This window comes from Protomyctophum bolini, assembly GCF_963924005.1.
Source record: "Protomyctophum bolini genome assembly, chromosome: 2".
NCBI lineage: Eukaryota > Metazoa > Chordata > Actinopteri > Myctophiformes > Myctophidae > Protomyctophum > Protomyctophum bolini.
Genome location: NC_137863.1, coordinates 27725545 through 27749347, shown reverse-complemented (window position 1 = coordinate 27749347; position 23803 = coordinate 27725545). Strand labels below are relative to the sequence as shown.

The window sequence follows — 23803 nt, the reverse complement described above, 5'->3', positions numbered from 1 at the left end:
ATCATGGTGCACCTAGCAACGGCACTTACTGTCGTTCTCTCGGTGTAATACTGTATTATAAATGAGGCGTGACCCATACTCTATGCTCTATGGCTATGAGCGTGACGGTGTGCGCACCGAAAATAGCCGATCTAGCTCACACCGCATTGCTCGGCTTTTTTCGACGCGCGACACAGTCAAACGACGAAGTATGATTTAGGCTTAAATGACGCCCCTCTATTTTCGCGTGTACTATTGGTGTTGCACGGGACGCTCACCGACTAGTTGAGAACTTGAGAGCGAGGGTAGTTGTCAACGGCTGTGGATTTGTGGAAGTGTGCTACGCCAAACAAAAGGACTCCAAACGTCGTCTGATAGTGATAGCTTATTTTGTACCAAGTTGTTTTTTATTTAGGCTACGATCGCACATTTTGTCGGTACAACAACGAGAGGCGCTCTAAATGTTATTCTAGCCATCTGGACCAAACATAAGAGGACTCAACGAGGAATGTGGTTTGACCACCAGTTGCTTTCGTTCAAAGAAAAAGTGATACTAGAATAGAATGGACGATTCAAGTTGTAAGCCTATGGTTATACCTGCGGAAAATGATCACCTGACAAAACATAATATTATGATGTCTGTAAAAAAGCAAGCCGTGAAAAGACATCACCATAAGCACAATATAAAACACAGGTACGAATTTCTCGAGACGCTCGGAAAAGGAACTTATGGAAAAGTGAAGAAAGCAAAGGAAAGGTCTGGTAGAATGGTAAGCCCTACATTTTTTGTATTACTTTGAATCGTTTTTCATTTTATCCCATATATAGTATGTGTAGCCTATACGGTTCTCAATAATAGCATATGTGAAGGCCTTTTGATCTGTGTCATCTGTTGTGCTTATATTTACAGTTTAACTTAATATTCGTTTTGTAATGATAACATATACATTCGTTTTGTAGGGACAAAGTACAAGATAGATACTATATGAAAATATAGTTTCATAGAAGCTATGGTACCGTATATTATAGAAAGACAAGACAGGACCATAGACTACAACAGCCGGCTACAACAGTAACACACGGCAACATTGCCTGTTATGGCAAGTTGGCAACTAATATTTGATGGTTTGTGGGTTCAGGGTTGTTTGTTTCTCTTATTTGTTATGTGACACTATACATTGTTTGTTAAGGTTAAGGTCTCTGAGATGTGCACATTTTCTGGGCCCATGCATATTAAGCAACAACATTTAAATGGTTACAGTCATATTCTGTCTTTTTAAGTTGTAATTGTGCTTTAGATGGAGATTTGATGTGTATGTAGACTAATAATTTAAATGTTGTCTGTCATAATGTGGACAATTGAAAATAAATTGATAGATTTTTTTACACTATCTTAAGCAAAGTGAAAGTATATAAACTGTTTCCTGTCACAGTAGGCATGACAATGACGTCGTCATCTGATAGTGATATGTGACCCAGATGATGGAATGTTTGCCACTGGGAAGTGGAGGAAATGGCAAAACTTTTTTTAAGGTGCATTCCCGGCCCTTATGCCCTAAACCCTAAGGGTTAAGGGAGGTACTCAAAATAGAGTGAACAATGGTGAGGAGGTCATTGAGACTGCCTAGAAACCAGGAGGTGGTAAACAATGTGGCTGACTGTTAATTACCAATCAATGGATAACCTGCGCAAGGGCTGTTCTCAAAGTTTAAACATTGGGTTAGATAACCAGCACCTGTAAGATTCAACATGTATCTACAAAATAGACATCCTCAATGGATCCAAATGTCCATTTATACCCTCCTAGTCCTAGAGTTAATTAATTATTAGAGTTAATATTATGAAGTAAGATTGTAAATTAATTTCAAATGATTTAGCCTCCTAGACTAAAAATAAATAACTAGAAAAGACCACCAGACCAGGTCAGGTTGTGACCTCCTAGTGTCGATATAATAGGCCAATGTGAAAAGGGTGCCATTTGTTCTTATTGGCAATTGGATGATTTGAGGCATTTTGTTCCAAAAATGTGTTTTGCAAAAAATCCACCTGTTGGTTGCGCTATAACAGGCCAATGTGAAAAGGGTGGGATATATTCCTTAGCCTAGTAGGAAAGTCTGTGAAAGATTTCACGTAAATTGCATGCGGCATTCATGATTTGAGGCGTTTTGTTCAAAACGGGCCAATCCTGCAAACTTTGAAAGCCAATGTTCCGTCTTGAATACATGACTATAGCGATACTGTGTAACGATTTGGACAGAATCTGGAGGAGTAATATAAAAAAATGTTTTACAAAAGTCGGCCTCCTGGTGGCGCTATAACAGGCGGTTCTGGAAAAATTTGGTATCAACCGGGTAAACGGTGCCGGAGCTTAGCTGTTAACAGACGGACGGACACGGGCACACACATGGACAGAGTACAAAACATACTCTCTCCCCATGCCTTCCGCTTGGTGGAGACAAACATATCTACTGCTTTTATTTTTTTCTTGGCCCTCTGTTCAGAAATCAATTGAGTTTGTTCATTATGTTGTTGCACATAAAAAATAGGCCTATATATCAAATGGAAATCGATAAAGAGTTAGGCTATTGGCCTACATATTATCCTTAAAAATATAGGGACAAAACGTAAAGCATACTCATAAATAAGGTTTTCGGGGTTTGCTACTTGGTAGATGCCAAATTATTTGTTTCATCCTTACTTCAATTCTTTGGTATCAAGTGATGCTGGTAATATAATGGATTAACACGCTCAAGGAAGTAGCAGTTTTGAGTTCCCCTTATGAAATGTCTGACAACAAGCATTAATACATGTTCTGTCTTGTCTCTTGCCTCTCACTGAAATGAGATCATCTGTGACATGGCATGCTTTCATAAGTTGGTCTGAAGTGTACAATTTCACAATCGCAAAACCTGTATTCTTTGATTCAAGCCTGCAGGGTCTAAATTAAATGTCTCATTTGATTATGTTGATAGATAGCAGATTTAATGTTAAATAGAACATGGCTGATATTTGGGTCCCAATGTTCATGAAAATACTGGAAATCAGACCTGTCTTAACTGAGTGGTACTGTTGGGGTGTCTGACTAGTGGGTGTCTGAGCAGGGGCGGCCTTAGGAATCTGGAGGCCGTTTCAAGACCAAATATGAGGCCCCCAATCTATGACATAATTATTCTGCTGCTGATACAGGCATATTGATACAAATAGTTTTGACTGTTCAATATCTCGCGCAGCCATTACTCAGCAACACCACCACCTCTCTCTCTCTCTCCCTGTTTCAATTGAAACTGGTGAAACATAGATTTGGGGAAATCGTAGGTTAGCTATTTGGAAAATAGTTAAACATGACTTGACTGGGAACAGTTGTTATTTTTTACAGCCTACAGTTTCATGTTTGAGCATGTCCATGAAACATTTAATGAGAAACTCGTGGGAGGAAAAACAAAAAATTATATATATACCGGTATGTATGTATGTATATATATATATATATATATGGTGGCAGGTGTGTAGAACAAAAAGCTTCAGGAAGGAAAAAGTTATGGAAAAGTTTATAATTTCATTCTGGGCGGGAACCCCTATTGGTATCTTACCCCCTCAGGCCGGGAACCCATATTTGGGTTCTGTACAGTATGTACAGTATTCAAAAATGTAAATTTTTGATGCTGCTATATAAATATTTTAAGTTTTTCAGAAACCTTAGGTCAGGATTTAGAGGCGTTTTTAGAATCGGCCTTAGGCCTAAATGGGTTAAAGGGGAGTGGGAACCCTGCATATAGAATGGAGACATACAGTATTAAAATGCTTTTGTTCTCTGTAATCGATCTGCCTCATTCCTCTCAACATAACGGGGTGAATGTGGTGAAAGAGCTTCGTCTTATAGCACCTATATAACACTACAAGTTCTGTTGAACCCTTTGTCTTCTATGAGTTTGCTTACACAACGTCTGCCTTGAGGGTGGCAGGTAAAATTTGACATACTTTTAAGTCTGTCTTGCCGTGAACTCATGCCATCTGATACAGTGTTTGTGTCTTAGTACATTGATCAGTCCAGACATCCTGATTAGTTGCATAATGTTCCTTAGCATGTCTCAAGAACAGAAGCAAAGACAATCTGGCTAGGCTAGAGCTAGAGTAATCCAATTGTTTGACTAGTACTACTCACAAGCATTAGAGATTCTCAATGTAAGAAAACATTCCTCCTTAATTGGAGTGACTGGATTTCTAGGTTTAGGTGATGGCTCCAGAGTGAAAAGACTTGTCTGATAGTAAAAACAGATGGGTCTGTGTCCGCGGTGATAGCTGATCATCACCGCGACTGACGTAATGGTGTAGTTTTCCAACCCTTTACAAACTACACCGCGGTGATAACCAAAAACTGTATGTATGAGTATGTATGAGCCTTAACAGACCTACCTACACTGCTACAGTACTACAAGAAACACTGCCTATGCAGAGTGACACACCCACAGTGGTGGTGTTAACTCATCATGAGCAAGCCAGTAGTCGGACAACTTTTTCCCAGAATCGGAACAGGAGCAGGGCATTCATGGTATAGTGTGCAGACAGGAGATATGCACCCTGCAGGCTTAGACTATGACTCATGGGAGGTCACTTGGGTCGAGACAAATCTAGTCTGACAAGGCTGTACATAACTTGTTATCTCTTACCACGTCTATAGTGGTAGAGTAAGGGTCCTGATTGTGAGAAACGCCACACTTTTGCCATCTGTATCCTCATTACACCTCAACCTTGGGGAAGTTGACGCACACAGGGAATGGACAAGAACAAGAACATCCATGTTTCCAAAACATGGAAACATACAATATTCAAACTGAAAAAGATTTCATACTGTAGTGTAGATATCACATTATGGAACCAGCTCTACACATAAAAAAGTAAGCAACACACGTGTGCACACTAATTATGAGTTCCCTGCCAATTGACCCTCTTGCTACAGGACAAACTGGAGTTTGCATAGAGTAGAGAAGTTACCATGAAACCTTTTCATATTATAACCCCTTTTCTGTTGATCGTCAAACGGCTGGTGAACTTATCACATTCAATATTTAGTTGGGAAACTATTGATTAGGCCTGTCTGTAACCCATGTCTCAAATATTTCACTTTGAATATATACATGTTTCTTCAGTACGTTTTTTTTTTGTTTCTTTCTCTCTCTCTCTCTCTCTCTTAGGTTGCAATTAAGTCCATCAGAAAAGACAAGATAAAGGATGAGCAGGACCTTGTGCATATCCGCAGAGAAATTGAGATCATGTCATCACTCAGCCACCCATACATCATCACCATATACGAAGGTACAGCATTCAAAATCTTACATGCAGTGGCGCTTCAGTGCACTGCTTCGGTTTCAGGAAGAGCACAAGTGAAGGGGAACGCAGATAAGTAAGCCTGGGACCGAGGCTAAGGGGAACGTGACTGAATTGATCACTGCTTGGTGGCTGGTGGGTCTTTCAGAGCTTGGTCACGCAAGTCTTTGTTTTGAGGAGGTTACATAATCAGCGATACCCTGCCATACCCCCTCACTAGTACTGCAGGATAATGTATGTCCTGTGCCTTTCAGTGCCTCGCATGCATGCATGCCTGTGTGTGTGTGTGTGTGTGTGTGTGTGTGTGTGTGTGTGTGTGTGTGTGTGTGTGTGTGTGTGTGTGTGTGTGTGTGTGTGTGTGTGTGTGAGAAAACAAGAATTTAGTTGATCCTCTGCCCAAGGGAATAGAAGGGACCGTTGGATCACTGGGATCTATTTGAAAGTTCACCATATAAAACAGGATATGTTTTTTCTTTTTTTCATTCATGTCCAGTTATTGTTCACTATAACCATATGAAGACTGGTTTGATTTGGAAGTTAACTGGTACAATATATGTTGTTACAGTGTTTGAGAACAAAGATAAGATTGTGATTGTGATGGAATATGCCTGCCGGGGAGACCTGTACGACTACATCTGTGACAAGCAGAAGATATCTGAACGTGAGGCCAGACACTACTTCAGACAAATGGTTTCAGCTGTGCATTACTGCCATCAGGTAAAGCAGTGATTCTTAACCTTTTTTGAGTTGACTCCTATACGTGTCCCTGCCTGCATTTAGCTAAGAGATATATTGGATAGTTTAATTGATATTAATTTATTCGTGCATTAAATTTCCCCATCGTCTTGAATAGGAAAATGTGTAAATTTGGGTGATGGCATCAACAGAGCAATTCCATTTTCATCCATAGGGGGCACCGTAAATGAAAAATATAACCATTTGTTGCAAAAACATGATTTGGGGGGGATAAATCCCCTCCAAATTACTTACACATGATCACAGGGGTGACTTAACATTGTAATTGGCTAGCAAAATTAATGGGAGGGGTCTATATTAGCGATTATGGCAACCACACTTTGCCATTTTTCCAGAATTGCATCGTTCTAGTTTAAATAATTATCATCAAATGTTCCACTTGTGGTCATGACGTCAAAGTCAAACGTGATGCAGAGCTTGACGCAAACGTCTGCTCATCTCATTTGAACAGGGACACTTGCAACCCCAGAGTTACATAATGGGTATTATTCATTATCATCCTGCTATTGTGAAACCGGGTTGCTGTAAGAACTATGCAGAGTGAAATGAACCGTTTATTTATGAAGAGCCAGCGTCGGGACTAAAGGCCAATGCTCTCATCTCTCACAAACACACACTCAAACTCTAATGAGGCTACAAGGGAACGGTCTGGCCAAGACACACACACACACACACACACACACACACACATCAGGTCTACAGTACACAGTGTAATATTATAAAGGAAGAAAGAAAGAACTGTTGGCAACGGCCGAAAGTGGTTGACCTGCATTTTTGGAAGTTGAACTTAATTCAAATTCCTGTTCCCGTCAAAGGCATGCCCCCCTGCGGAGTAGAGGACAATGGAGCATATCTGACATACCAGCAAATGATTCTGTTGGAGCAGAATTTAATCCAACCATGAATGGCTAACTTTCCTCTGTGTTTTGCTCTACTGCTATATTATCATGCAAGGTGATATGGGCTTAGTTATGTTAAAATAAAATGTAAATGATACAAAAATAACGAATATCCTCCATATTTATTTCTCTTAGAATGGGATAGCGCATCGGGACTTGAAGCTGGAGAACATTTTATTGGATGCTAATGGAAATATAAAGGTATGGATAAAGGGCACTTACATTGGACATGGAATCTATATACCTACAGTACCAATACACACATTTCTTTCACTGCTATTAACTTTTAAATACATTTTTCGTTATGATCATCATGGCAGATTTAATTCGTAATTTTGTTAATATAGAACATTACAGGAAAGAGACCGGCAGCAGACATAATTTCATGGCACAAACACGTTTACGCTATGTTTGTGATTTTTAGATCCAATTAGTTCCCAAGAATGTGGCACAGATAGACACAGTGGTATAGAGAATACACGGCATGGCTAACTTGTACGTTACGTTTGATACATGAGCCAAACTGAAGTGCAGAAATTGAATTTATTTTGCACCCAGAAATAGTTTATTTTAGGTGTATAAATTTGATTTCGATTGAAATGTTGTACATGAAATAAACTATTTTTGGGAGTAAATATACTTTTGTTCCCAACAGATTGCAGATTTTGGCTTGTCTAATCTTTTCCATTGCGATGAGTACCTTCAAACCTTCTGTGGCAGTCCGCTGTATGCTTCTCCAGAGATTGTCAATGGACGGCCTTACCGAGGGCCAGAGGTGGACACTTGGTCCCTTGGTGTACTACTGTACAGCCTTGTTCATGGTGCCATGCCATTCGATGGGAATAACCACAAAACCTTGGTCCAGCAGATTAGCACTGGAAATTACCGCAAACCTACCCACCCTTCAGGTGAGTCTAGTGAACAGAAGTGGCTCAGGAGGTAGAGTGGCCACCTGGGAACTAGGCGGTTCCTGGTTCGAGCCCTAGCTCTCTGGCTTTGTGTTGAAATGTACTTTAGCAAGACATTGAACCCCTAACTGCTTCCAATGAGCAGGTTGGTGCCTTGCATGGTTTCCTCTGCCATTGATTTGTTTATGAAAGGGTTCATGTACAGTTCTGGCTGTAGTGGAATAATTGTTGTTTTAGTTGAAGGATATTTAGTTCCCCCCCTTCTTTGTCAATGATTCAATGTTTTAACCTGTTCTTTCTTAGATGCATGTGGGCTCATTCGCTGGATGCTGATGGTGAATCCGGAACGCAGAGCTACAGTGGAGGAGATAGCAGGACATTGGTGGCTCAACTGGGGCTATGAGCAGTCCTTGCTATCTGAGGGTAAGACCATGGCTGTAGATCAGACCAGTACAACCTCTTCAACGGTGCAACAGCCTGGTGGACTTGCCAGCATTGCTGGATGGTTGCGCCGAACATCCAGGCCTTTGCTGGAGAATGGGTCCAAAATGCGCTGCTTACTGCGCTCACAGGGAGGTGGAGGGGATGTCATTCGGCAGCGTTCTCTGCGACGGTCCCGAAAGGAGAACAATGTCTCCCAGACTGTGCAGGAAGGAGGCAGCGACGCTAGGCCCTCTAAGGGTATACTGAAGAGACGTGGCAGTCTGAAACAGAAAGCAATCAGTGAAGCTCCTATGGTCGTAGCGGAGCCACAGAGCATATTTGCTGTGTCTGCACAAATGGATCCCCCTTCAGCTGTGTTGTTGCCTCGCAAGGGTATCCTAAAGAAGCCAGCAGAAAAGGAGTCGGGCTACTCCTCTCAAAGCGAAAGTAACTCTGCCCAGATATCGCATGCTCATGATTTTCCCTCTGCACCAACCCGTAGAAAAGGCATTCTGAAACGCAATGGGAAGTTCTCCTCAGGTGGCCTGCAGGCGTTTGGGTCTCTTGACCAGTTGGCAACATCTCTGCCACATGGGATCATCAGGGCAAGGCCAAGCGGGGCTATAAGTGAAGACAGCATTCTCTCTTCAGAATCCTTTGATCAGCTGGATCTTCCTGACCGTGTGGAGCTTCCAGTTCCGATGGAACTGTCTGTCAAGGGCAACATGAGGGGATGCGTGTCAGCTGACAACCTCCTGGACATCAAAGAAGACCGGAGTCTTGGGGATAGCCTGTTATTGCAAAGACCCTGGAACTGCTACCAGTCTGGCGTGTCTGATAGTGCTTTTTCTCTCACAGACTGTGAGAATGTAACAACGGCTTACAAACAGGCCATGGAAATAAGATGTGTTGGAGCAAGCTGAAGACCAGCAAATAGACATTGATTCTTAATAGAAAAGACCTCAATTGACCTATACATAGCCAAAGTGAAATATGCGGTGTCAGATAAACATTGTACAGTACCAAAAAGGGATTATTTTTCAAGTGTTGAATGATTGACTGCCATATGTATCCACATTCATACATTTCAGAGATTCTTGGGAGGCAGGTGAAAAATAGTTTTGAAATTGTAAACCTTCCTCGTACAATTAGAAAGCGACCCCAAGGCCGAAACACCTGCCCCTGCAGCTAGGCATTGGTTCAGTTGACCATAGGTAATGGACAGATTCTTGTCGCATGGTAACAATACCCATGGTAAAGAAAATATAAGTCACTGTATTTCCCCGATCTGGCCTAGAGCTGTAAGCACTACTATGAAATTAAACTACCATTTCAAAAGCTAAATCATTCCTGACTCCACTACGTCACCCCCTCTCATTCATCTCATTGTTGGTGAAAGCAGCTAAAACTCTTCTAGGGATTTCAGCTTTTGGATGGGATTGCAAATGTAACGATTATTTGTTTTAACTACAAATGAGAGAATAATTCTGTTTTAGAGAGTATTCTATTTTATAGCCTTTTGTGGTATTTGAAGAATATATTTGATCAATACCAAAGATTGCAATATTTACCGGTTGAATGTCACTATTTTATTTAAAGAACCACCAAACGGTGCCAAGTTGTTTGTGTGCAACAGGGACCTCATTTGTCTATGAACTGTTTACTTAGAGTTTGTTTCTTTTCCATGTGAAATTATTTGCAATAACAAGTTGAAGATATGACTTGAATGGTGTTTACTATGCACTGACTTTCATCCAGTAACCTGTAAAACCTGCCTTACTCTCCAGCCTAGCCAAATTGAAGGCACAGTCTTTGTAGATGGCTATTTTGAGGCTGACGAGAACAATATCTAGTTTTAAGAAGTTACAGGACATTGGAAACAAAACAACTATTGTCTAAAAGTGAACTACGACCTGCTGCCAGTTAAACCCAGTGTCATTGGATGTCCTACTTAATGGGTAACATTTCAAACAAACTGGAAAAACTTAGAACCCAATTTGTGAAGTGTTAAATGGGTCCTTATGTATGAATTTAACTGTTGGTATTTTAATTGTGTAAACTAGCCAGATGTTGTATCAGGTTATGCTACGTTGTACATTCTAGACATTCCATGCTTATCACCATGGTGCAATTTGATTAGATTGGTGCCCTGGCAGTACATTTGAATATTCCCAAACCGGTGCCCGGAAAAGCACTTTATCAGATCAGACCATATAATCTATCAGGCTTCACTGGGTTATTGGAGTCATTAAAATGAGTTAGACAGTAAGACTATATTCAGATACTGCATCATCGTGTTGCTAAAATAATCAACGTGTGTGTGTGTGTGTGTGTGTGTGTGTGTGTGTGTTCTCAAATGACAGGAAATGGCCTAATTTCAACTGGAAATTCTTGTACTTGGGCGTGAGGGCTCAGTTATCACCTGTGTAATTGTTGGCATATGTAATGACATTCATGTTTGCTTTGATGTGGTAGGAAAAAAGCAACATGCCCAGCTTAAGAGAACACAAATCTAAGGCAACATTACATTTTTAAATTGTGTTTATAATCCGTAATTGAACTGTAATTGTGCATTTTTTTAATCTGTTTTTTCCCCCTTTTTGAGTTTTAGACCATTGTATTTGACATCACACACTTGTACATAAAATGTAATTTCCTCAGACCGATTAGGTATATAGCTTCTAAGATGTTTTGTTCTTTTTACTGAAACAAGAAGCATGCTTTCCAAAGTAACTGACTTAATTTGTTATCTTGATCTGTCCCATTGATCTGGCCTGGTTGAGGAAATGAATAAAATAATTGTCTGGAGTGTGGCTTTAACCAGCTGTCTTTGACCCAGTTCTAAATTATTTATGATTGCAGTTGTATGTATTATCTTTTAGGAGATACAAAGTGCAAAAACATGCATAAGGATACTTCAAATGTCATTGAGGGATAGTCAGAATTCATGTGGAGAAGGGGCCAATTGACCTGGCATTCAGTCATTTTATCATTGTGTTCAGTGGATGGAGTATCATAAATAGTTCTCCCTGGTATTTATGGTTCCCATCTCACAGGGTAATTCATGATAACCCCTAGTCATTGCTGGTCGGGAGGATGTTGAGGGCTTGGTAGCCTGAGGTAACATCTGAATGTCAGTCAGTGGGTGCATAGTCGATTTCTCAGATGTCCTGAGCTGTAAATACTTGCAGCCTGGTAATAAGGAGGAAAGCTGAGCTCTAAGGCTCAGTTGCTCATAGCAGCGATGGAGAGATCCTGTTTGGATGTACATGGTTATTGGCAGAAAACTAGCTTTGCATAGATGGATGTTTCTTTTACTCATGTCATAACATGTCTAAGTTAACCCTTGTCCTCCCACTGGTGCATCGCATGACTTGTTTGACTTTCGGGGCGAAGCTAAACAAACATGTAACAGACCAAACAAGGCATCCTGGATTATGACCTAAGAAGATATTGAATGTTATTTTTCCCTTTTGCTAGTGAAATCCTACCTGGGACTTTGAGAAACTTGTATTTCCACTAATGTTCAAAACAAACAAATAAAAATCGATACTGGATATGTCCAAAGAGTTATAAAAATTACCCTTACCAGATAGATAACCAAAAGGTTGGCCAAATACTGCATCAGTGTATCACTGATCACCTTATCAACCAGGAGCTTCAGTTTTCCCATAAGTTATGCCATAATATCCCTGGCACTTGCACTATTGCATGCAATAGCGCAGGTAAACTAAAAACATGTACTCTGAGAACAGAAGGGGTGAAGAACAAATGCATATTTGCATAGTTGTAGGATTTAAATGATAATTTTCAAGTAAGCTCTTAAGCAGAGCATCAGTACAACCCAGTCTACCCAGACCACCCCTGAAGAAAGACTACAAATGTAGACACATGTAACACACCCAAACATTTATAAGCAGGTTCCCACAACTTGATAATCCTATAAGGTAGCTTTATTTCTGGCAGGAAATATGATTAAACAAAGAACTAAGCAAACAAGTCCTTTCTCAGATTTGAACAGCCAGAGAAGATTTTAGCTGGTTTACATCCCAGTCTGTCTAACTGACTGTATCTCAAAGTCATGTTGCCTCAGGCAACATCATGGAGTTTCGTGGGAAACCAGCCAGCTGAATAGACAGACATGGGTCTTTCACACCACACAATAAAGGATTACACAAACTCAGCTCCCAGTCTCCCAAATGAACCGCTGACACATCGTAATCAAAGTTATGGCTGCTTTGTGCCCATTGTTCTCTAAAGACAATGTCGCTTGATTTCGACAAGTGAAATTATAACATTTTTAATTGTCACTGCTATAATGTAAAAACTAATCTTGACACAAGAGATGATATATACAATGTGTCCTCTCTTAGTGCTCAATTGTTTCTCAGACACATGACTAAAGACCATGTTTACAGCCTACGAATCTGGGAACACATCAGCAAAAAAAAGAAAAAGATTACTTTTCCTCTGCTGTTTCTTTCCTTTGAATTTGCCTCTGGGGCTCGCCGCCCAATAGCATGTGGATAACAGGATGTTGGCCCATTTGGTCTGCCCTCAGCCCGTCTATGTTTTGATTCCCACAAACAACAATGTACACACGTTCTCAATGCTCTTTCCGACAGATTCAGTAGCGCAGCTTGGAATATGTTCTTGGGAGATTAACAGCCTACTTACCTGTGGCTGCCAGGTGAACATGCCGGTATATTGTGGAGGTGACAGGGATGAACAAATGGTATGGCACTAAGTACTGGCTGCAGGAAGTCAGAGGGTACGACAGAAGCCAGGCACCAGTCTAACCTTGAGACCACTGCCAACTCACATTCCTGGAACGGATACACAACCCATTCTAGCAAATACATTGGGACCATCAATCAACACTATTTCATAAGTCATGAAAACCTCTCATTAATATCACCCATACACTAGTTTTGTGGAAACAGTCTCCATTAATAGTCTAATTCTAAAATGCACGATTGCATAGGCAAACATAGCCTAACCTTAAGCATATTTCACTGAACTGAAATGGGCCTACTGTATATGCTATACAGTGGATCCATAGATAGGGATAGGGATCGGCTTAGGGTTTCTTGTGTGGAGTACTACGATTTCAACATTTTGGGGAACCATACAGTGACATTTCAATATAAACATATTCTTTAAGTCCTTATTTCAACACTAATATAACAAAATACATACATACATAATGGATGCACCTGGGACGTATCCTCAGTGATGTATCCCAAGGTCATCAGGGTTTCGCGTCTCCCAACATCATACTCCTCACTCAGGTGACCCAGCCGGGGTGATCAAGTCCCGACTTACGTCCCAGTAGCTACCCTCGATAAGTCCCATTAGGGAAAAACCAGGGCCACACAATCCGTTCCTCCTGAACTACTCTGCCGGGACTGGGAGGTACCATTCTAGCGCGTGGGTTGAATCCTAATAACTAGATCATTTAACAACTGACAGTGGAAAAGCCTATACTTTTTTATAATTATTCCACATAAATGACAAAGACATTTTCTCACGCAGAAAAGTATACCCACATGGCATCAATATTAGCTGGTGATGATGCCCCATTTGGTAGACAGAACTTATTGTATCCATCGACTAAGAGGAATATTTGCCCACTCTTCAGTACAGAACTCTCTTCAACTGTGTAATACTTGAGCTTTCTTGGTCCCTTAGGCCCTTGGTGCATCTATATAGCGCTTTTATCCAAAGCACTTTAGTTTAAATAAATAATAGATTGTGCATTACATTCACACACACATACACCAAAGGCAGAGGAAACAATGCAAGGCACCAACCTGCATATCAGGAGAAATTAGGGGTTCAGTCTTGCTCAAGGACACTTCACCAACTTTGAGGACAGGAATTGAACCGGGACCTCACATTCACCTCCAGCTTCTCTACCAGCCTCTCTACTCCTGAGCCATTGGTGCCCCTCTTGCATGTAACTAATTACTGCCAACTTCAAGTTTCCCCACGTTTCTATTGGACTTTGACATTCCACAAGTAGCCTACATTGCATTTTCTGCCCAGGTTGTTGATTTGTGGACAGGTGTTCCAGGCAGAAATATAAGGCAACTATTACTGTATTTCACTGACTGCTAGCCTATCATTTCTAGTTCAATCAGAACTGATTTAGCCTCCTGACAGATGTCAGATGCTGATGGAAAAGTGTTTCTGCCTCTAAGGAAGATGATGTCTGTTCTATGTAGTTGATAATTATTGATTAATCAGTAATGGTTTGTATTCGTCAGGAAAACAGGTAACAGCTAACTGCAAAGTTAACACTACAGACCAAGTTGTCTGGCAAGTGGATTTTTCCTTCCTGAACCACTTTTGATAAAATTTGGTCAGTCTCTTAAAAGTGGTTGGCTCATGCACTTTAAAAAGTTTAAAGGGATCATAGGTAACACCCATCGACTGGTGGGTGCTGAGTTACAAAGGGTAGAGCCTGCAGTGTACACCAGAATATGTACAAAAACATATTTGTCTCACGTTTTGATCCCGTTGTGGATCTCAGGATCAAAACGTTGTTGGCCTGACATTGACTGAGGCCAGAGTTGTATGCTGATCCTAACCTATTTCTGACTGGACTTTGTCTGTACTGTAAATGTGATTTTCAGCACTGTAGCCTTCCTTAATTGTTAGTTGATCAGGCCTTGTGTTATGACATCACCACAAATTATAAATGAAGTGTTGCTTTTACCAAGATACTGTATCTGAGACGGAAACTGTATTGTCAGTGTAGACAGAAAGGTTGTAGGTACTTGGTGGTACTACAGTCTGACTCTCTCAATTTGGAAGCCAGGAACATGCAATGGTCCCCAGAAGTTGTAGGTTGAACCTATTCCTTTTAATAGCAAAGCGACCCAGATAATGGTCCATGTAATGCATTGCCAATGGAAACACTTCAAATTGATATGGATCTCTGGCCACGGACCACCTCCACCATCTGAAAATGTTTTGTGCCAGGGACCCCCAAAAGCAAAGATTAGTGTTAAAAGTAATATTCAAAGATCTGAACACATTTTCAAGATTTTTGAATAGCCAAAGTATAAAATATGGTTAGTGGTTAAAATTATTATGACGTGATTAACAAATTTAGATCGGGACCCCCTGGTACCACCCAACACACACCCACACTATGACAACCACTGCCTAATAAACTGTGCATACAAATCTGGTTATTCTTTTTTTTTTAATTACATCTTTTTTTTGTGGATTGCATTGAATCATAAAGAACAGAACAATTTACATATATACGATTCAACTGTTATGTTATACTCTACCCAATACATTTGAATGACCAATCACTTAGTCTGTTGTCTCAAAACATAATTTAACAAAATGTAGCCTATATCAAATAGATTGTGGTAGAGTATTGTCAACCCGAAAACAATGTATTCCAATAGTGGGATTACAACGGCTTGACGTATACAATTTCATCGTCCACTTGATGAAAATGATGGGCGTTGGTAATGGTTATCTTGTCCTTTTATCTTTAACAGGACACAAAGCATCTAAATAAATAAGGCTGGTGTTAAAAGAAACAAACAACGCCTTAGATCTGCTAGAGATGCTGGTATGAGAAGGATAGTGTGCCAAACGCTCAGTCCATAACCATTGTAACGGGTATGGCGGTTTCAATATCACGCGACTCAGAGTTTTGGAGCTCCCGGCGGATCTCTGCAGAGATTTGAGGGTGCGTCTGCACTTTGAGCAGGTCTAGCAGTGCTGTCTTCTGTTCGGAAGCGAGGTCGGCCTTGTACCGTTGCGCCAGGGTGAGTAGACTCTGATGCCATAGTACAGGAAGGACACGCTTCTCGCTGCGGAAGGACAGGAAATGGCCTACCAAAGCATCCAGGACACGGAACGGCACAGCATATTTCTTGTCTAGTATGAGGCGCAGGAAGATACTGTTGGCGCCGTTGTACTCCATCTCAGCTAATTTAAGCATTGCAGCACTGGAAGGAATGGAAAAACATATCATTTGCTGTAGAGCCTAAAACTTTAATTATAAATATTAACACACATTCTGTAAACATAATACATAATACGCTTTTTTTTTGCGCCTGGAAATCTGTTCATGATAAATCCATCACATCACTTACCTAGAGTGGAGCACAGGAATTGAGCACTTTGTGAGTATGCTGCCAATGATGATGGCCTCTCTAAGGGTGCATGTTCCAGATTCACAGAGTGGGATAAGTATACCTAAACAAGAACAGGAGTGCAAGTTTAAAGCCAAGTCTTAAGTAAATTGCCACCTACACTACAATTTTTATATTTAAAATAAATAAATACAAATGATATACTCAACCATTAACACAACAATTGGTTATTCAAATTATTAGTTTGATGTTTAGCCTGGGATTGACCTTTCTACATGTTTTTAGTGTATTGCAGAGAAATATTTGTTAATAAAAGCTTAATAATAAAATTAGGTAAAAAAGAGGTAAGACACGATTCTAAATACTGGGTGAATTCTATGAGTCAATTATTTTCAGAAGAAAATATTAAACTGAATAACAGTAACTCCCAGTGGCAACCACAGTCACAGACTGCGAAAAAGGCCATTCATATCTGTCCATGGTAGAGAAACACTGCCACCTAGTGGTTTTGAATTATTAGCCACTAATACTGTAGTTCCAGGGGGCAGACCTTAGAGTATATATGAATAGAGATGGCATCCGAGTTCTCCTTCCATCCACTTAGCATTAATCAGCATTAATTAAGTTTCTCAAAAGCACATGAGGCGATTTCACTCCTCCTTCCGGGTAGGAACAGAGTGCATTCTGGGATGTATTGCAATAGTGATTGGGCCCAAACACATGAACGCGCTGCCGTTGAACGTGCACGAACGCGCACGAGCGTGCGTCCGTGAACGTGCACAATGATAGTCAACGGACCAGCGCGTTCATGTGTTTGGGCCCATGCTGCAATACCAAATTCGACCACTATGTCCATTTCGCCTCAGGGTTTCCTCCGGGTGCCGTCTCTATTCATATATACTCTATGGGGCAGACTGGTCAGTCAAAGGCCATAACAGCCCCCTTAAAGTATGGAGGAATAGTGAACAAGTTACATAAGTCATGATAAATTAATTTATTAATTTAACATAATGAATGGTCTCAATCCTTGTGTAAAATATAATTTAAATTAATCAAGACTCAAAAAGGTTCTTGGGATGGGATCTATTCATCCAAATATTCTCTGGAATTAGCAGGTACAGATTTGTAGTGCAAAATTGCAAATGTGTAAATATTCAGATTCATTGTTATAATTTTTATGATTTCTGTTTACTTTATTAACCCCTTCAAACTGGCACATCATCTGATCTGTGCCAATGGCTGACTCAAGTCTGACATTATTTTCAGATATGATACAGAAGGCATCTCAATATAACACCAGTGCCATCAATTATTTCTTCCACAAATTGAAGAAAACTAAATAATAATGATAATAATAATAATTTTCTTACCTTTAAACCATGCCCCTGGTTTGAACAGGGCCTTCTTGAGGGCACTGTACAGGTGAAAGTTGAGTTTTTTGTACTCTGCTATATCATCCCTTATTCGGGGCAGTAGCACCAGGTTGTAAAAACGCTGGGCCATTCTCTCTTTCAGATTGGATGAGAAGATTCTACACAAGAGAAATATTTTTGTGAGAATTTAAAATATCCATTACCAATACATTCATTAATTATCTGTACAACCGCACCTAAAATAATAGTTAACTGACCTTGTTGCCTGGTACATGGCAGCTGCAGTCCAGGTCTCAGGCTCAGTCAAATAAAGAACCTGCTCCCAGTTTGATAGTGCTGGGATAATTTTGAAAGCTTTTGGTAGCTTGCCACTGCGATATTTTGACAGAACCTGACACAACAGAAAAACAAATTACTATAAGTAATGCATCATTGCTCTTGTGGATATCTTTATGGGCTCTAATTAACCATAAAGTTTTTAATGTTTGTCTGTTATGTTGCATTTCTTCTTTCTTGCAGGAATGTGCATTGTGCATGCAACTATCGCCTACGTCATGGCGTTTTTGTCGTTGTAACAGCAACCAAAGAAGATTGGTCGGGGTTGAAGTTGTTTAAATCAGTCTGAACACACAGATCTGATCTGATCACTTACAAATAACAGTTTGATCAGATTTGAGAAATAAATCGGATTTTACTGTATATATCTCACCTAGCCCCTTTCTGGACCCTCTGTTACCTTTTCTGTATTTTGGATGGCGGTACCCTAGGGTCCCTTCCTAGTTATTCCACTCTCCATAGGACGCAGCTTTACCACGGTCGCTTGAGTGTTGATGAGATGTTTCAACGATGCATACTGCAGCAGTAGGAGACCGCGGAAACGTCTGTTACGTTTTTCTTTTTTTATATATATATCCCACGATTTTGTAACCCATTTTTCATCCTTTTGATCCTGGGCTCTACACACCCTCCACCAACCTAGTCCCCATATATGGGGGACATGGGGAGAGCAACGGACTTGAACTCATGCTTCCTTCATGCCCGAGTGTCCAAGTTGCTCCTTTACACCTGACAGGGGGAGTTTCCCTGGTTGGACGTAGCGCGTGGAAGGAACACGTTATTCCAACCAGTTCCTTTCCCCTCCATCAGGCGCCCCGGCTGGCCAGGGGGAGGCAGTTTAGTGACCAGGATTACTGCATGTTTTTTGTGAGGGTACCTACCCTAGGGGACATGGGGAGAACATGCAAACTCCACACAGAAAGGCCCTTTCGCCAACCCCGCCTTCAGGTATGGGCACTGATGACGCGGAGGAGGAAACACGCCGCCAGCACCCACAGCGTCCCGAGCGGGAATTGAACCCAGGACCTTCTAGCTGTGAGGCGCTGTTAAGTATTTTTAATCCTTTTTTTAAAGTTTTGTCTTCCTCACTTCCCATGTCCCGCCTCCCGAGCGGCGACTGGCTAGCTGCACGTTGCTGTACCTGGGCTCAGAATGTCTGAGGCTCAGCCATTTTAGAAACACAGTTTTAAAGAGGAAACATGTCTTGTCCAAAATACAGAAAGGTAACCGAGGGTCATGAAAGGGGCTAATATCTCACCTTGCCAACACCTTTGTAAACTTCAATGATCCTAGGGTCTAACTGAGGCATGGGTAACCCTGACACCTCTGACATCACTGTGCCCACTTCAGTCTGCTTCTCTGTAATCTTCTCCATAATAATGTCTGCCAAGGTGCGTCTACAAGAAAAAGAGCAATAAGTTTCACAAAACAAATCAGCATGTAACCAATGCTTATTGGCTTAGAGCTGGGGGGGGGGGGGGGGGGGGGGGTAAAGACAATTTTTCTACATCTTGCCTCATTGGTGGGTTCTTATTCATAAACATCTCAATGGCCTTCTCATCTTCCGGGTCAACTGCCACTTCAGTTCCGAAGCCATCATCGCCATCACCTGCACCGGCATCGCCCAGAGCTGGCCACTCCTCATCAGAGTCTGCATCCTGAGTATCAGGCCCTAAAATTACATTACAGAACATTGGACAGTTACAGAGGACTGGAGCATAAGTACAAAGACTAACCATGTCAATCGTCTATCTATGGCTATGCAAACATGCAAAAATAAATCTATTATTGGTGTGATTTGAGGTTGTTCACCTGCTACAATTTTTGATCGGTTTTATAGTATAGCATCACTTAGCCCCTTTCGGGACCCTCGGTTACCTTTTCTGAAGTTTGGATGTCGGTAGTCGGTACCCTAGCCTAGTCCCTAATCGCTTATTCCACTCTCCATAGGACGCAGATTTACCCACTCTCTGTTCACAGAGAGCCGCGCCGCCGCTTGAGTGTTGGTGAGATGTTTCAAAGATGCATAACACAGCTATAGGACTCAGGAGACAACGGAAATGTGTGCGAAACGGCATTAACCGCCGATTCCGTTAAGTATTTTTAATCTTTTATTTTGCTTCGCTGAACACCCTCCTCTCTCTTCCTTATTGACTTCCCATTGTACCGCCTCCCGAGCGGCGACTGGCTAGCTGCGCGTCCCTACGTTACTGCCTCGCACCAACCACCCTGCCCTGATGCGGGAAACGGTACAAGGGGAAGTCAAGGAAGAGAGAGGAGAGAGTAGTTCAGCGAAGCAAAATTAAAAAAAAAGAACTTAACAGCATCGGCGGTTACTGCCGTTTCGCACACGTTTCCGTTGTCTCCTATAGCTGTGTTATGCATCATTGAAACATCTCACCAACCCTCAAGCGGCAGGCGGCGCAGCTCTCCGTGAACAGAGAGTGGGTAAATCTGCGTCCTATGGAGAGTGGAATAAGTGATCAGGGACCTAGAGTACCGATGTCCAAACTTCAGAAAAGGTAACAGAGGGTCTCGAAAGGGGATAAGCATCACTTTACTTTGATATCGAGTGATCTTGGTACATAGAAATTGATCTATTGAAGATCATTTTTGTTTTGATTGTATTGTTGTATTGTTCTTTCTGCTTTGGCAATGTAAACGTATGTTTTCTCATGCCAATAAAGCCCTTTGAATTGAAATTGAATTGATATCCCTCATTATGTTTAGATAGCCTAAGATTTAGACTCTCATAGATGTATTTATCAATTCTGACGTCATTAGAATCGATAAATACATCTACTAGGGTCTAAATCTTAGGTATGGTTTAGACACTGGTATTATGCAAGGCCCAGGCTAGCCCTTTACAGGTAAAATTGGTGGAACTATCAAATCAAGCAATACAATTACTTGAATACACTTACATTTTTCAACATTTTAACTGTCTAGTGTACTTGTGTAGGGACCTTAGAGTATATACTCTTAGAGTATACTCTAAGGTAGGGACAGTGTTCGACAACAAATAAATTGATAAGGACCACTATAACCAGTCAGTTGTGTATCTGATATGAATACTTCTGTGTATCGTGTAGCTACTGATTAACTAAGTTTACCGAGAACTGTAGTCTTTGTTTTCTTGTTGTCAGGTCCCCCCAGTCCATACTCTGTCTGCAGCTCCTCTTGTTGGATTCGTGCCTGTTCCAAAATCTTTCGTGACAGACGTTCGTCCACATATTCGTCCTCGTTTTGTCCCTTTCTGTCCCTGCTCTTCACTCGGCCGTGGGCTCGAACCATGTCTCCTTGTAGGATCTGATCGGACAGTGGCATCGCCACCGCTCCAACACTCTTCTCCCCACCTCCGCCTTTTGATTTCTTCACTTTCGGCATATTATCCGCAATTCTGAAGTGGATAGTAAATTGTTCCAATAATCAGTGAGTCGATGTGTATCCAACAGACCGATGTCTGCTTGTCAACCTTTAATATATACTCTAAGTTGTCAACACGTGGTTCGGTGTAGTCACTTCCGTGTACAGGAAGTGGCGTAAATTACGTCACAATAATGTATTGTTATTGGTTTAGTTTGATACATATGAGAGTGTACTGAAATCCCTGTATTAAACTATGCGAAATGCCGTTTTAATCATTAAGGTGTTTACACCGAGTTGTGTGTGTCCAGGTCCAAGTGTCCACCGAAAGACCGGAAAAGAATTATACTAACCGGAAGTCTTGTATGGCCACTTGAAAATGAACAGATCTACAAGCTAACAACGCCTCGTCTCACTACGCGTTGCTAGCGGCATGTTCACTTGTAGATCTGTTAATGTTCGCTACACGCTCGCGCATGCGCATGCTAATAGGAATTTATTTACATCTGGCGGTAGAGCGAAATGGGGGTTACATGGTGAGTGTTGAATTACTTGCTTTAGAATAGCGGTGCTCACCCAAAACATTTAACAATTTATTTAGTCACTGTGTCACTTTAATCTAGCCTCGGAAACCCAGACGTTTTTATTTCGCCGTTTCGATCACTAGGATCGAAAACATCGAATGTGCATAAACAAACTGGGGCACTCATTGTGTACTGCAGACTTATTATTACATGGATAGTGTATTACAACTGAAGTGGATGTGCATTGTGCATGAATCTCCTGTATAATTCAATCTTTACCATTACAAATACCGGTACTTACTACAAGAATAACTCAAATGAAGTGTGAAGACTGCAGAGCCTTAACTTATATTGTCCGTTTATGTCGTGCTATCTATGAACATTGTGCTGTTTTGTGTGTTCTGTCTCCAGTGTTTGCCAATTCCCTGTTGCAGAGGGAAAGAGTGTCCAGCAGACGGTGGACATACTGCACAAGAAACTGGAACAACTGGGTGCTGTGAAGCAGGGAAGCTTTTGTGTAGATAGTGAGACATACCATCCCACTGGAAATGTCAGCGGTAATGCATAGATATTTCAGAAGTAATGCACTATATACATATTTAATAATATAAGTGATTTATATTAAAGTCACTGTATCTGTGAAGTTTGTTGCCAGGCATGCAAATTTGTGTTAGATGCTTAACTTAATTATCCTGAACAGGTCAACCTGCCAAACTCCTTTATGTGATGCACAACTCTGAGACACCTCTCAGCTGCCTTGCCCTATTTGAAGGTGGGCCATGCCTCACAGCAGACGGAAACTTTGATGTCCTCATGGTGAAACTTAAAAGTCACTTTCAGAATGCCAAGGGGCACAAGGTGGAGTGCCGGGGCTCCAGATATCGCTACTGTGACTTCCTAGTAAAGGTTGGCACTGTAACAATGAGCTCCAGCGCAAGGGGAATATCGGTAGAGGTGTGTACATGGTCAAATAATAAACATGCATTGCACATTGTGGGTGGTGTAAAATTCTGTGGTGTAACTGTGTTTCCGTTTTCACAGCTGGAATACTGTCCTTGTGTGGTTCCGGGTGACTGCTGGAACCTAATGAAAGAGTTCATGCAAAGCTTCCTTGGTCCAAGTGTCCCCGAACTTCCATCTGTGTTTGCTACCAAACCCGAGGGCCTCTATGCACCATCAGACTGTGTTGACACCATGACTCAGTACCTGGAGTTGTTTAATAAACTTCGTAAACAACAGATGCCAGGAAGCATTGTGCGTTGAGGTCACAATGGCAACAGATAACTTTGCTCATATTGCTTATTTGTTATGGGTCAATGTGTTTTCCAAGTATTAATCACAGCTGATAAGACTTCTTGAAGAGTGAACACTGCAGTGCCTCCTAGATGAGCGGTGAGCCCTCTGCCCATACAGCATGTGGTGTGAGATGGAACAAAGAGATGGAACAAAAAACGAAATCCTAATAGCAGAATGGAAGTTGACATGATGATGATTAAACTCATTAAAGAGTATATCAATGCTTAATCTTATCTTTGTTGGACTTCAATCAAACCTATTTGGGCGTTTTGTTATTTTGGGAGAGTGGGTCAGTAACATGAAATTAAGTTTTTGTTTACAAAAAAAAAACTTGTTTGAATAAGACAATGGCGAATAGCCTATATTCATTGAATAATAAAAAGGGGAAAAAATATTCAATTCCCTTTTCTTATCACTTGGTGATCCTGTGTCGTAATTTCATTAACTGAACAACAAAACATTCCGTGGGGTTGTTGCTTTTTACTGAAACCC

The 23803-nt window shown here is 41.2% G+C and overlaps 3 protein-coding genes across 3 annotated transcripts; 2 read left to right on the top strand and 1 right to left on the bottom strand.

Annotated features, from left to right (window-relative positions):
• Window positions 1-252: 252 nt before the first annotated feature.
• On the top strand, window positions 253-11098 carry nuak2 (NUAK family, SNF1-like kinase, 2). The gene is made up of 6 exons (XM_080784662.1): window positions 253-749; window positions 5172-5292; window positions 5870-6021; window positions 7095-7160; window positions 7615-7867; window positions 8171-11098. The coding sequence occupies exons 1-6, from the start codon at window positions 543-545 to the stop codon at window positions 9211-9213; spliced, it is 1842 nt and encodes a 613-aa protein (XP_080640788.1). The 5' UTR covers window positions 253-542; the 3' UTR covers window positions 9214-11098.
• Window positions 11099-15493: 4395 nt separating this feature from the next.
• On the bottom strand, window positions 15494-21803 carry bysl (bystin-like). The gene is made up of 7 exons (XM_080784776.1): window positions 21239-21803; window positions 19641-19797; window positions 19384-19522; window positions 18047-18180; window positions 17787-17947; window positions 16417-16519; window positions 15494-16269 (listed from the first exon to the last, which is right to left on the bottom strand). Exons 1-7 carry the CDS (start codon window positions 21510-21512, stop codon window positions 15915-15917), a joined length of 1323 nt encoding a protein of 440 aa, XP_080640902.1. The 5' UTR covers window positions 21513-21803; the 3' UTR covers window positions 15494-15914.
• A 182-nt stretch (window positions 21804-21985) lies between these two features.
• Window positions 21986-23726, top strand: med20 (mediator complex subunit 20). Its single transcript, XM_080777197.1, has 4 exons — window positions 21986-22027; window positions 22427-22572; window positions 22716-22969; window positions 23057-23726. The coding sequence occupies exons 1-4, from the start codon at window positions 22014-22016 to the stop codon at window positions 23276-23278; spliced, it is 636 nt and encodes a 211-aa protein (XP_080633323.1). The 5' UTR covers window positions 21986-22013; the 3' UTR covers window positions 23279-23726.
• The last annotated feature ends 77 nt before the right edge of the window (window positions 23727-23803 follow it).

Excerpts from the sequence above, each read along its gene's own strand:
- nuak2 (XM_080784662.1), top strand. The coding sequence starts at position 543 with ATGGACGATTCAAGTTGTAAGCCTATGGTTATACCTGCGGAAAATGAT. Across the intron at positions 5,293-5,869 it reads CATCATCACCATATACGAAG|TGTTTGAGAACAAAGATAAG; the intron begins GTACAGCATTCA and ends ATGTTGTTACAG. Across the intron at positions 7,868-8,170 it reads CAAACCTACCCACCCTTCAG|ATGCATGTGGGCTCATTCGC; the intron begins GTGAGTCTAGTG and ends GTTCTTTCTTAG.
- bysl (XM_080784776.1), bottom strand. The coding sequence starts at position 21,512 with ATGCCGAAAGTGAAGAAATCAAAAGGCGGAGGTGGGGAGAAGAGTGTT. Across the intron at positions 19,523-19,640 it reads AATAAGAACCCACCAATGAG|ACGCACCTTGGCAGACATTA; the intron begins GCAAGATGTAGA and ends TTTTTCTTGTAG. Across the intron at positions 16,520-17,786 it reads ACCAGGGGCATGGTTTAAAG|GTATACTTATCCCACTCTGT; the intron begins GTAAGAAAATTA and ends GTTCTTGTTTAG.
- med20 (XM_080777197.1), top strand. Across the intron at positions 22,573-22,715 it reads TCCCACTGGAAATGTCAGCG|GTCAACCTGCCAAACTCCTT; the intron begins GTAATGCATAGA and ends TATCCTGAACAG. Across the intron at positions 22,970-23,056 it reads CAAGGGGAATATCGGTAGAG|CTGGAATACTGTCCTTGTGT; the intron begins GTGTGTACATGG and ends CCGTTTTCACAG.